This window comes from Onychomys torridus, chromosome 11, assembly GCF_903995425.1.
Source record: "Onychomys torridus chromosome 11, mOncTor1.1, whole genome shotgun sequence".
Classification (NCBI taxonomy): Eukaryota; Metazoa; Chordata; class Mammalia; order Rodentia; family Cricetidae; genus Onychomys; species Onychomys torridus.
Window position 1 is genome coordinate 61,039,211 of NC_050453.1, and position 12,864 is coordinate 61,052,074.

General features: G+C 52.8%; 1 protein-coding gene across 3 annotated transcripts in view; it reads left to right on the forward strand.

Annotated features, from left to right (window-relative positions):
* The window catches only part of Tmcc2 (transmembrane and coiled-coil domain family 2), a 37,256-nt gene extending 24,892 nt beyond the window's left edge, over positions 1–12,364 (forward strand). For all 3 annotated transcript variants that reach the window (XM_036202260.1, XM_036202261.1, XM_036202262.1), the window contains exons 3-5: positions 7,293–8,233; positions 9,768–9,903; positions 10,851–12,364. In XM_036202260.1, coding sequence (XP_036058153.1) covers positions 7,293–8,233; positions 9,768–9,903; positions 10,851–11,162 — 1,389 coding nt within the window. In that variant the 3' untranslated portion in view covers positions 11,163–12,364. The remainder of the gene's footprint in view (positions 1–7,292; positions 8,234–9,767; positions 9,904–10,850) is intronic.
* Positions 12,365–12,864: the final 500 nt, after the last annotated feature.

The following is a 12,864-nucleotide window of genomic DNA, read 5'->3' on the forward strand; positions in this document are numbered from 1 at the left end:
GGAGGGCCAGGCCCGAAGAGGAGGATGTAGTTCTGACTGCAGCCAAGGAGTCGCCCTAACAGAAAGGGTCACAAACCAAGGTGTGGCTGAGATTAGGCCCTCCACCAGCTCTGGAGAGTGGTCGTTGAGGGGCAGGGTGAGCCTGTTGGCTGCAGAAGCCATGGTGATGGAAGGCAGCTTCCTTGAGATGGCTGGGTGCTACATGCAGAAAGACTGTGTTCCCTCATCTGTGTGGTCTGCACCCAGCAATCCCCTTGTAGAAGTGAGGCACGGGGGAGGGGGCATACTTTGCCTCCTCGTGTGGCTAGAGCCTTGCTGTGGGGATGTTTCTACCTCTCTCCACATATACAAATGCTCTTTTTGTGTCCTATTGAGTAGCTGAGAGTCTGACCTCCTAACCTCGGGAGACAGGACTCTAGGCTTCCTGGGTATTTCCCCCACACTTCCCCCTTGCCCACCTGGGAGTGCTTGGGTCAGTAGGATGACCGATGGATCCAAAGCTGGATTAAACATTTCCATGGGCCCCATATGTCCCCACTGGGAAGAGAGCCACCAGCCAAATAAGGTGATAGCTGCTGTACTGAAGGGGGAACAGCCCTGACCTCAGGACCCGGGGCTGGTGAGGTGGCCTTCCCCGCTGCTCTGGCTGAAATGTCAGCTTTGTCAGAAGGCCAAACAGCAGCTCTCTAAGGCTGGAGGATTTTAACTGGCCATGGACTTTCCTCACCATCCTGGGGTGGATTTGCTCTTTTCCTCTGGGACTTAATTTTTAAAAGGCAATCAGTGCTCCCCATCCCAACAGAGTTTACAGAATCAGAGTTTCTCCAGGACAGCAGGGAGCTGGTCCAAGCATCTCTGCCGAGTCACTGCTGAGTCACTAGCCCTGACAGCCTTCCCCCACCAGCAACCTGCACACCTTCTGGGCTCTCTGACACTGTGGAAGCCTAGACCCTGCCTTTGGGAGCAACACCTGTTTGGCCAGGCCCATAGGCAGATCAGAGTAAACACTGGACCTAAAGGGAGGGATCGGAGACCCAAAGAGCTGTCTGTTTCCTTTGTCCTTCTCCTCCTCCCCCTCCTAAGAGTAGCCTAACTGTTGTCTCTGCAACTAGACATGCCAGCCCACTGTGGGTACCCTGGGCTGCCTGCCCCAAGGTGGGAAAAGGTCATGGGTGCACTTGGGAACGCAAGCAGGAAGCATGAACTCCTCACAAGCAGTCATTATTGCTAAAGAAAGAAAATGAGGATTCACGTAGCAACTACCTTAGGGTTTCTCTGTGTAGCTTTGCTCCTTTCCTGGAACTCACTCGGTAGCCCAGGCTGGCCTCGAACTCACAGAGATCCACCTGCTTCTGCCTCCTGAGTGCTGGGATTAAAGGCGTGCCCCACCACCGCCTGGCTGTCTCTCCTTTTTGAAAGCATCACTTAAGCTGGCACTTTCTGTCCTGATTGTCTACCGTTTGCCTGCCAACTGCCAGGATTCCAACTGCTGGACTGTCATGCAGTGGGGAGGGCAGGTTAACACGAGGACTCGGGTCCAGGAGGAGGTGAGAACCGCAGAGGGTGATGGGAGCCAAGGCTGGGGAAGCCCTGATGCAGTCGCTCCTGTGATTTGGTAGTGTGCCTAATTCAGTGGCAGTTTGTGTTCTGAAAGGGAGGGGGTGGGGAGACAGGTCTGTGACACACTACCAGAGCTAAGTAGACAGGGTGCCCAGCTATTCATGGACCGTGGGGGGATCTCCCTGAAGCTAAGACAGAAACAGGAAAAACTGGCCCCAGAGACTCAGAAAACACTGCAGCTCTGCCTTACCAGAACGTTAACCTTCAGTCTATAGCTGCAGCCCTGGCTAGTAAGCTCCCTGAGTAGGACCATGTCACGGATTCCCCAGTGGCTTAGCATGTGCATGACCCTCCCCTCCTTGCCAAATCACCCCTTAAAGTCTGCTCAGCCTATTCATGGGGAGTCATCCCAAGTCAGGTATCTTTAGAGTGACCAGCTTTTCTCAGTCAGGGGAGTAAGGTAACCATGCCGTGGGGGCTTCTGCTCCAAATGTAGTACTGGCGGCTGGTGGTGCGAGCCGAGTGTGAGGCTCTACACCATTTGGAGAGAGGAACAGTCTTTGTAGCCAGGCCCTGCTCCAGGCTGGGGGTCTGAGTCTCCACCTGCTGGCGGCAGGCACTGAGTGGCTGTGCTGTGCCTCTCTTAACTACCTCATCCAAGAGAGAGCTGCTCTGGCAGAGGCTTCTTCTCTGCTGAACATGAGGCAGTGAGGAGGTCCAGACACCCTCCTGCAGGCTGCTCTGATGTGGTTGGATCCCAACCTTCCTTCCACGTTCGTGCTGCATGTTACCTCCCCCTAGTTCCAAATCATCTTTATAATCCTCAGGGAGTCCCAGTACCCATTAGGTTCTCCCTCTCCGTTCCTCCTCTCCCCCAGTCCCCAGCACCTCTGGAAAGCTCACATAGTGGGACCATTCAGCACGTAGCCTCTGCTTAACAAACTGGTTTTTAGATTCATCGTCTACGTTCTGGCATTATCAGAATTCCATTCCTTGTTGTGAACGAACAGTCTTCCATTATATGGAGTGTCTCATTTTGCTAGCCCATTCATTGGTTTAAAAGGCCATCTCTGAGTTGTGCCTGCCCTTGGCTATTGTGAAGTGGGCCACTGTGAACTTGTACCAGTGTCTCTTTGAATATCATTTTCAGTTCCTTTGGGCGTGTCATAGTTGCCGTAGCTGTCAATTTGACACAGCCCAGAGTCCCCTGGGAAGAGGGAACTTCAGTTGAGGAATTGCCTAGGTCAGATTAGCCTGTGGTCATGTCTTTGAGGTATTTCCTTCCTTCCTTCCTTCCTTCCTTCCTTCCTTCCTTCCTTCCTTCCTCCTCCCTCCTCCCTCCTCCTCCTCCTCCTCCTCCTCTTCTCCTTCTTCCTCCTTCTTTTTTTGTTTTTTTGAAACAAGGTGTCTCTGTGCAGTCCTGGATTTGCTCTGTAGACCAGTTCATGTGTGCAATGGTCCTGGCACGTCCAGCAAATGTTTCCCTGCAGATGTCCACTCCTCTGGCTCTTACTTTCTGCCCCCTCTCCCAGGATTATCTCTGAGCCTTTGGGGATGGGGGAGTGATATAGATGTCTCACTTAGAGCTGTGTAGAGCTGAGCATCCCGCAGTCTCTTGTTAACCAGTTGTGGGTCTCTGTATTAATCTCTGTCTACTGCAAAAAGAAGCTTCTCTGATGAGGGATCAGAGATGCACTAATTCTGATTCAGGACTGGTCCGCATCCTGGGTCTGCAGTTTCCACTGCTGCTGAGACATCTGTATGTATTTTTAAGGAACTGCCATATGCCCTTTACTTAATATTTCATTTTATATTGGAGAACCCCTTGAAGGAAGTAGAATCACTCTCTTCTTCCAGGTGAGAAAAGCAAGTCTCAGATCATAAGAGGGCACACAGCTGACATCTGACCAAGCCAGGGTTCCAAACGGCTATCAGGTGGCAAACTGGGGCCCGTTCACAGGCTTGTATCCTATCACTATTTTTAAATAGATTTATTTTATTTTATTATGTATGTGAGTGTTTACCTCCATGTGTGTATGTATACATGCATATCTGGTGCACCCAGAGGTCAGAAGAGGACATTGGATCCCCTAGAACTGGAGTTACAGATGGCTGTGAACCATCATGGAGGTGCTGGGAACCAAACCAGATCCCTTGCAAGAGCAACAAGTGTTCTTAACCACTGAGGCATCTTTCCAGCTCCACCCCCTATGTGCTAGGGTTTGAACCCAAGGTCTTGTGTATGCTGGGCAAGGGCTGAGCCACTGAGCTCCGCCCAGTTCCCATTCTTCTTCCGCAACTCTTATCCATGTGCTTTCTCACCTCTTGAAGAACTGTCATCTTTTCTTTCTTCAACATTCCTTTCCTTGTTAAAATATAATCCTTCTTTGTGTCTCTGTGGCTGTCTGCCAGACCCTTGGCTCTCTATCCCTTGCCCTGTCTCCCTTCAGTCTTAAAGGGGTCTTGGGGGTGGCTGATCCCTCTCATCCCTGCACTATGGAGCCCAGACTACATAGTGAGTTCCAAGCCAACCTAGGCTCCAGAGGGAAACCCCACTAACACAAAAGGACTTGGAGAAAGCAGGCCGTGAAGAGCTCTGACCTTCCTAGGACATCTCCTTGAGGAGGATGGGTGTGGGGACTATGAGACAAAGACACACTAGCAGGTGGCAGGGGGTATTCTCTGTGCTCTGGCCTCTCTTTGTACTCCTCTGGGGTCTGCGTCTTCTTCTAAACCCTCAGCCAAGACGGGACTGGGTGGAACTTTTCTTTTGTGTGCCTCTGTCTTTTCTCAGTGCATTTATTCAATTCCTTTATGTGTGGGCAGAGGTCAGCTCAGGCGAGTTGGTTCTCTCCTTCCCATGTGGAGACTGAGTCTTCAGTCTTGGCAGCAAGTGCCTTTTCCCAACACTAAGCCATTTCACCTGTCTCCACAATTCCTTTCCTTCCCTTGCTTACGTGGGATCTAAGACCCCTCAGCCTCACTCTAGGAAATGCCAGCCTAATTGCTTGAGGGTGAGGCCAGGTGTCGACAGGAACCACTAAGAGAAATCCTGCTTCTTGAGAGAGTGACAGAAATGCTCATGAGACCACTCGAGGCAAAAATGACATCCCAGCTCTCCAAGGGGGAAGGGTCAGGCCCCGGGGCCAGGTGCCAACTAGGATTCAAATCTTACGTCTTTCACTCACTAGTGTACTCCTGGGCCAGGCCTTGGTTTCCGCTTCTGTCGAACGGGAATGGTAGTGCTGTCCAGCTCTTGGTTGTGCCCAGGACTGAATGGGTGAAAGTAGAAATCCTGGAGAGCCATACATGGCACATAGCAACAGATGGGAGCAGTGCACTGTGCTGCCTTTTTCTGCTGTGGAAGACATTAGAATGAAAGTTTGGGAGGAAAAAAGACCCTAGGGGCCAAAGGGGAATGCTGCCACTTCTCTGGCAAGCTATTGAAGTGAGTCTACAGAGGATGCTGGTCTGTGACTTGAGATGTGTCAGCGTGAGCCAGGCATTTTATACCCACCCGTCAACATACAGTTCTCCAGGCAGGATGCCCAGGTTGGGGTCTGGGCTAAAAGACAGAGAAGTTGAAGGGGGCGGGCAGACAGCCACAAGGCTCTGCAAGCTTTAGGTCTCAAGAATGCCTAGCCTCACCAGATGGTGATGACACACACCTTTAATTTCAGCACTCCAGAGGTGGGTGGATCTCTGAGTTCGAGGCCAGCCTGGTTTACAGAGAGAGTTTTAGGACAGCCAGGGTTACAGAGAAATCCTGTCTTTTAAAAACTTATTTAAACTAAACTTAAAAAAAAAAATGTCTAGCCCCCGGGCACTGCATGGCATCCACTCTGACTTTTCTGTGTAAACCAGACAGATGTCATGTGGTGGGGGAAACAGCTGCATCTCCTGAGAGGAACCCAGCAGGCAGGCAACAGACTGTCTCTCCCTAAGGGAGGCATTGCAGCTTTCCCAGCATTCCACATCCATTCCCATCTGCTCTGTCCACTGGCCCCATTCACAAAGAGTGAGTGGCAGCATACAGACTGCCCAACACATTACCATCAATGCCCATTGCCTGCATATGCTTTGCCCCAGGACATTAAGGGGGTTGGACATCTGTGTTAAGGCCAAGTTCTTTGAGAGTAAAGGCCACATGTTATTTAGAGAACTGTCTTTGTACAGGCCCATCAATATTGAATAAATGTGCTTTGATAATCTCTTAGATGTAGCCCAGCTTGATTGTGGGCATCACTCCCCTGGAGAAAAATCTGCCTAGATTCAGATCTGGCATGTCTCCTGTGCCTATGAGACATCATCCATGTAACCCTCCCATGAAACTGAGTAGGTATGATTACATCCATTGTACAGGCAAAGGCACAGAGGCTCTGGAAAACCAGAGGGGTCACTGCAGGGAGTGACAGGCACAGGAGGGTGAAGTCTAACAAGATGAGACAGACCTGGGGGTGGATTGCTTTGGTGGGGCAGGGGACATGGCTTGGATTTGAAAGGCTAGAGTCTGAGGAGGGTGAGGGCTCATAATGGGACACCCAAAGCCAGGAGGATAGCCCTTACTTCAGGAGATTGTCCTCTTAGCATCCTTAGGGGATCCATGACTCGAGAGACCCTAAAAGGAGCCCCTCCCTGCCTCCTGAGTTGGCCAGCACTGTTTGTATGGGTGATGTTTGCCTATAACTCTCGCCTATAGTTAGCTCTGGCTCTTTCTGGTTCCAGCATGTGTGAATAGGCTGCTTTCTTTTATTTAATCCCTTCTACAACATGGGGTTCACCTCACCCCTGCCCCCCAGTGATCTGATCCAGCCTTGCTTCTGTTGTGTAGTGATAAGGTACAGGGACTCCGCTGCGGACAGTAGCCTGGGGTTAGTGGGCTCCCGGCATGCCGACACATCTATCCTGTATTCAGTATCTTCTCTGCCCCTTCCTTCCGCTCCCCCTCCCCCACCCCTGCCTTATTCTTTCTCAGACCTTCCCCCTGTTTCTCTGAGTTTGTGCCACACCAATGCACTCAGGAAGCCTGCCTGTCTGATGGGGAGAGAGCCTCTTGTCTTCCTTCCTGCTCATTCTCTCCCTTCTCAGCTCTTCCAGACTCCCGGCCTCTCTTGGCTTCTGAGTTACCTCTGGCTCTTTAGACTTCAAGGACCTGCCCAGAAGGGTGGGTGGGTATACTCCCTTCCCCTAGTTCTGGGAGAGTGGGAGAGGTCGAGTGCTCTCACCATCATGAATTAAGGAGATTGCTGGTACCCTGGGAGAGCAGGAAGGCAACAGAAGGGCCTAGGAGGGGGTGTCAACAACGCCAGTGACCCATGCAGCTGTGTTAGTGAAAACATGGTATGAGGCCGGAAGGCATACATGCAGGCTTTCCCAGGGATGCTCAAGGCAGGAGCCTAATTGAGAGACTGAATCCAGAGAGACAGCCGAGCTCACCTCTGGTCTCAGGGATGTGTGTCCCCAAGTTACTCGCTAGAACACCCTGTTCCAAAGCCAAAGTAGACATGCCTAGACTTCATTTCAGAGAAAAAGCCCTTTATGAGGGTCATGCTGGCATGCAGCTGTGGGAACCCACTGTAGAAGCTCAGGCTCTTCCCCAGAAGTTCTCCTTCATCATGAATCTATTGTCCAGATAGAGAAGCCACACCCTAGGGGTGTCCAGGGCTGCACAGACAACCCTGTTGAGCCCCCTACCATGTCTCATGACTTATTTGTGCTTGCCTCCTCCCCAGGGTGACAAGGGAGATCTTGTGGCCCTGAGCCTCCCCTCTGGCCCTGGCCATGGTGACACTGATGGCCCCATCAGCTTGGATGTGCCAGATGGAGCGCCCGACCCCCAGCGGACTAAAGCTGCCATTGACCACCTGCACCAGAAGATCCTGAAGATCACCGAGCAGATCAAGATCGAGCAGGAGGCGCGGGATGATAACGTGGCCGAGTACCTGAAGCTGGCCAACAATGCGGATAAGCAGCAGGTGTCGCGCATCAAGCAGGTATTTGAGAAGAAGAACCAGAAGTCAGCCCAGACCATCGCCCAGCTGCACAAGAAGCTGGAGCACTACCGCCGGCGCCTGAAGGAGATAGAGCAGAATGGGCCCTCGCGGCAGCCCAAGGATGTGCTGCGCGATATGCAGCAAGGGCTGAAGGATGTGGGCGCCAACATGCGCGCCGGCATCAGTGGCTTCGGGGGTGGCGTGGTGGAGGGCGTCAAGGGCAGTCTCTCTGGCCTCTCGCAAGCAACCCACACTGCAGTGGTGTCCAAGCCACGGGAGTTCGCCAGCCTCATTCGCAACAAGTTCGGCAGTGCGGACAACATCGCCCACCTGAAGGACCCTATGGAAGATGGACCCCCTGAAGAGGCAGCCCGGGCGCTGAGTGGCAGCGCCACGTTAGTGTCCAGCCCCAAGTATGGTAGTGATGATGAGTGTTCCAGTGCCAGTGCCAGCTCGGCTGGGGCGGGCAGCAACTCTGGGGCTGGCCCGGGGGGTGCCCTGGGGAGCCCTAGATCCAACACCCTCTATGGTGCCCCTGGGAATCTGGACACTCTGCTGGAGGAGCTGCGGGATATAAAGGAGGGCCAGTCACACCTGGAGGACTCCATGGAGGACCTGAAGACCCAGCTGCAGAGGGACTATACCTACATGACCCAGTGCCTGCAAGAAGAGCGCTACAGGTCGGTACCTCCTGGCTTCACCGCAGTGGCTGGGCCTGTGGGAAGGAAGGAAGCTACCCTGAGCTTCGCAGGCCACTGGAGAAGCATCCAGGGGGGTCCTGCCATGCCAGCAGGAGGCCCCGAGGAGCCTTCTCCAGACCTCTGGAAGGAAGGTTGTGCAGGTCTTGGGATGCTTTAGACCAGTGGTTCTCAGCCTTCCTAATGCTCTAATGCTGCCACCCTTTAATACAGCTCCTCATGTTGTGGTGACCCCAACCTTAACACTATTTTCTTTCTTTCTTTTTTTCTTTTCTTTTTTTTTTTTTGGTTTTTCGAGACAGGGTTTCTCTGTGTAGTTTTGGAGCCTGTCCTGGATCTCGCTCTGTAGACCAGGCTGGCCTTGAACTCACAGAGATCCGCCTGCCTCTGTCTCCCAAGTGCTGGGGTTAAAGGTGTGTGCCACCACCGCCCGGCCCATAGCATTATTTTCATTACAATTTCATAACTATAATTTTTCTACTGTTACGAATGGTAATGTAAACATCGAATATGAAGGATATCTGATATGTAACCCCTGTGAAAGGGTCCTTTGCCCCCAGGTTGAGAACCACTGCTTTAGGGTGTTATGTGCTTAACTCACAAAGGAGAAAACTAACACAACAGCCAGAGACTCTGGTTCAGAAGGAACTTTGGAGGCAGCCACCTGGGTTCAAATCCCAGCTCCTCCTTATAGCACCTTCAACGGGCAGCTGGCACTCCCCATCTGGTGTCCCTGTCTGTGGAGTGAGCAAAGCACTGGCTTGACATTATGGAGTGGTTATAAAGTGCAAACGAGTCGGCTAGGTGTGATGGTGAGTGCCCTTAATCCCAGCACTCAGGAGGCAGAGGCAGTCAGATCTCTGGGAGTTGAGGCCAACTGGTCTACAGAGTGAGTTCTAGGCCCGCCAGAGCTACATTGTAATACCGTTTAAAAAAAAAAAAAAAGATTGAAATGCAAAGTGGAACTAGATGTATAGCATGGACAGTTGGAGCTAGGGGGCTCCTGAGGTCAAGAATGGGCTGGAGTTTGGTCCTTCCCCTGCCTTCCTCCCTCCCTCTCTGGGATTCGGGGGACCTTAGCACTTCTTCTTTCTAGATGATGGCTTGTAGAACTGAGGGGAACCTCACCTAAAAACTAACCACCCTTACTTTGTAGTCACCTTTTGATACTTGGTGCTATTCAGAGCAGGGATCACATCCTCTGTACCCCAGGGTCCCTTCTACCCAGGGAGCATCTTAGCCAGGGTTGAGAGTCAGGTTAAAGAACCTCAATCCTTAACACCCCCGTCATGAGCCATGATATCCCAGACAGGTTCTCATCCTCCCCACCCACCCATCGATACAGATGACCTAGTACCATCTGGTGAGGCTGGACGAGGGTCCTATGAGGCGCTGCCAGTCCGTGCTTAGCACAGAGCTGGCACAGAGGAGAGCAGGCCTGGACACATGGGCGGGCTGCCAGTCACTACCAAGAGTGATTTGTAAGAAGTGATGTTGCCGCCTCTTTTCCTCCCAGGTATGAGAGGCTGGAGGAGCAGCTGAACGACCTGACTGAGCTCCACCAGAATGAGATGAGCAACCTGAAGCAGGAACTAGCCAGCATGGAGGAAAAGGTGGCCTACCAGTCCTACGAGAGGGCCCGAGACATCCAGGTACAGCCCCAGGCCGCCACACTGGGGATGCGGGGCCCTGACCCATTGATAGAGCCATAGGCACAGGGTGCAGGTGACAGTATCGGGGTGGATATATTACATAGGACAAGATGAGCAGAGATTATCCATAGGGCAGATAGGTACAGGATGCGGTACAGGATGCAGAAGAAGGCAGTGTTGCCGGGGTAGAGATAAGAGCAAGGTAAGTCCTTGGCCAAGTGCACTATGTAGAGGCAGTCCAGGGGCAAGGACCACTTATGTTTGCCACATCTTTGGTGGCAAATTTACAAACGAATAATTGTTATTTCTGGGCACTCGCCCGGAATGGAGCTGGAATCAATGAGCAAGACTCCCATTCCCCCCCCCCCCATCCTCCTCAGACAGCCATCAGTCAAGTGTGCTGTCCCCAGCTGCAACTGATCAACCTGTACCCTTCTTGGCCTTGAAGAAGGGCCGTATGTTACCACCTTCTTGGTACAGTGGCATATTGGTCTAGTCTTTGCTGCAGCAAGATGTGTGAGGTTGGATAATTTGTAAAGAGAAAAGATTCACCCAGCTCTCACCTCTAGAGACCCAGGAGGATGTCATCCTCTCCTTGGAGCTGGTAAGCACCTCATTGCTATAGCCTCCCAAAGGCAGGAACTGGTAGAGGGGTCACATAGTGAGGCCGAAAGCCAGAGAGATTTGGGTGGTCAGACTTTCTGTCACAGGATCTGAATCTTTACATCACACACACACACACACACACACACACACACACACACACACACACACACACACACACACACTTTAAAGGTTCTGCTACCCTAACATTGCCATACTAGAAACCAAGCTTCTGGCTTACGAACCCTTGGAGATGACACTCAAGGAATGAGAACAGGTAGATGGGGCTGCGTCTAGGCTCTCACCCCTCCTGAGCTCTCACCCACCCACTCTGTCCCTTGCAGGAGGCCGTGGAGTCCTGCCTGACACGCGTCACCAAGCTGGAGCTGCAGCAGCAGCAGCAGCAGGTGGTGCAGTTAGAAGGAGTGGAGAATGCCAATGCGCGTGCCCTGCTGGGCAAGTTCATCAACGTGATCCTGGCACTCATGGCCGTGCTGCTGGTGTTTGTGTCCACCATTGCCAACTTCATTACGCCCCTCATGAAGACACGCCTCCGCATCACCAGCACCGCCCTCCTGCTCCTCATCCTCTTCCTCCTCTGGAAGCACTGGGACTCGCTCACCTACCTCCTGGAGCACGTGCTGCTGCCCAGCTGAGCAGCTGCCCTCCCGCCCTGTGCTCTCCGGAATTCCATTGGCCACACATCTCCGGGAGGGCCTGGGACCCCTGAGTCCCTGGGATTCTGTCATGTGTCCTGTTTGGCCTCTTGCCCACACTGCCCGCTGGGCAGCTCCTGCCCCTTCTCTGCTCTGCTTGTCTGACACCATCTCTCTTTTGACCTGAAGGTTGCTGAGAAGCGGGAGGGGGTCCAGGCTGGAGGGAGTGGAGACAGCAAGACCAGACAGAGCAGGGGAGGATACCAGGGCTGCAGTGTTTGAAGTATTTACAGTCACGTGAGACTTTCCCAGGCCAACCTGAGACTGTCCTAGGTCATGAAGGCCACTGTGATAGGAAGCCAGTCCCAATTCCCCTAGGGAAGAGCCCATCCTGGGGGTAGCCACAGTTTCCTCCCGTGGAGATGGCCTGGATATAGCCAGTGGGATGCTGTGCTGAATGAGTACAGGAAGGGGAGGGTCCCCAGCCCTGGGGCCAGAGGGCAACCACTGGGAGCTCAGTCTAGCCTTCCCCCTGCTCCTCTCCCCATTGAGCTGATGTGAGACCGGTTGCTGGAGGCTGGGTGAGGCGTGGCTTTGGACTTGTGTTTTCTCTGCTCATCTTTCTGCCTGTCACTGGGTGTGCTGTTTTCTGAAAAACAGGCCCCAAGGGCCCTGAGCCTCTAGCCCAAACCCTTAGGTCTCTGGGATCAAGTTGAGTTCTATTTATTTATTTATTTATTTACTTATTTATTTATTTGTTCCTACCTTTCCCTTGCTTCTGCCCAGCTCGGCTCCAGGGAGAGGCCCTGGCCATCCTCTCTCTGCAGCCCGGGCTTGTCCTTGGCTCATTGCACTCCAGTCCATGTATCCTCTGGTGTTTCTGGCTGGAAGAAGGGGTATGTGGCTACCCACCCTGCTCTCTCAAGCAGCCAGCCCCACCAGATGGGTGTGAGGATCATGGCCTCTTTTCTATATATCTATTTATTTTATACATGTGTCTTTGTGGGGAAGAGGATGTTTGTTGACTTACTCCTTTAAGGCTCTGGAGTGTTGTGTACAATTCTGCACAGCCCAGCCTCCCCATGGGCCCTTGCAAGCACAGTGGGAATTTCTCGGGATAGGAGAGAGGGATCCATGAAGCAGTGTCTGCCAGCTGTGGTGGACCTTCCTGAGAAATAAATATCCTCTACGTTTTCCAACCATCCTGTCTGCTGTTGGCTGTCTCTGAAAATCTCAGGCTCTCTCCCCACACTCAGGCATTCTGGGTAGCACAGGCTGGGCCTCATCTGTTGACCTGATGTTGTCTTCCTTCAGGAGACAGCCTTGAGTGAGGCATATCCACCCTCCGGCCTTGTTCTGAGCAACTGAAGTGACTACATCCATCCCATCCAGCCCCAGTTTCCCTGGAGCACGGTCCAGGAGGGACATGGAGAGGCTCCCATAGCAGTTATGACCAGTTATGGCCACAAGGGGTCAGCAGAGTCTGTACTCCGAAACCTCTCTCAAGATGCAGGTCCAAACCGCCATCCACTGGGATTAGCTTGGCTTTGTCACTGTGGTCAGGCTGGGGCAGGGAGTGCCTGCTTTCCAGGAGCTGTGGTGTGATCTTTTACAAGAAGGCCCAGAACTTAGTATCTGCCCCATGGTTGGAGCACCCAGCCCTCACAGCCCCAAAGCGCTTCCCGGCAGGAACTTGGTGGGT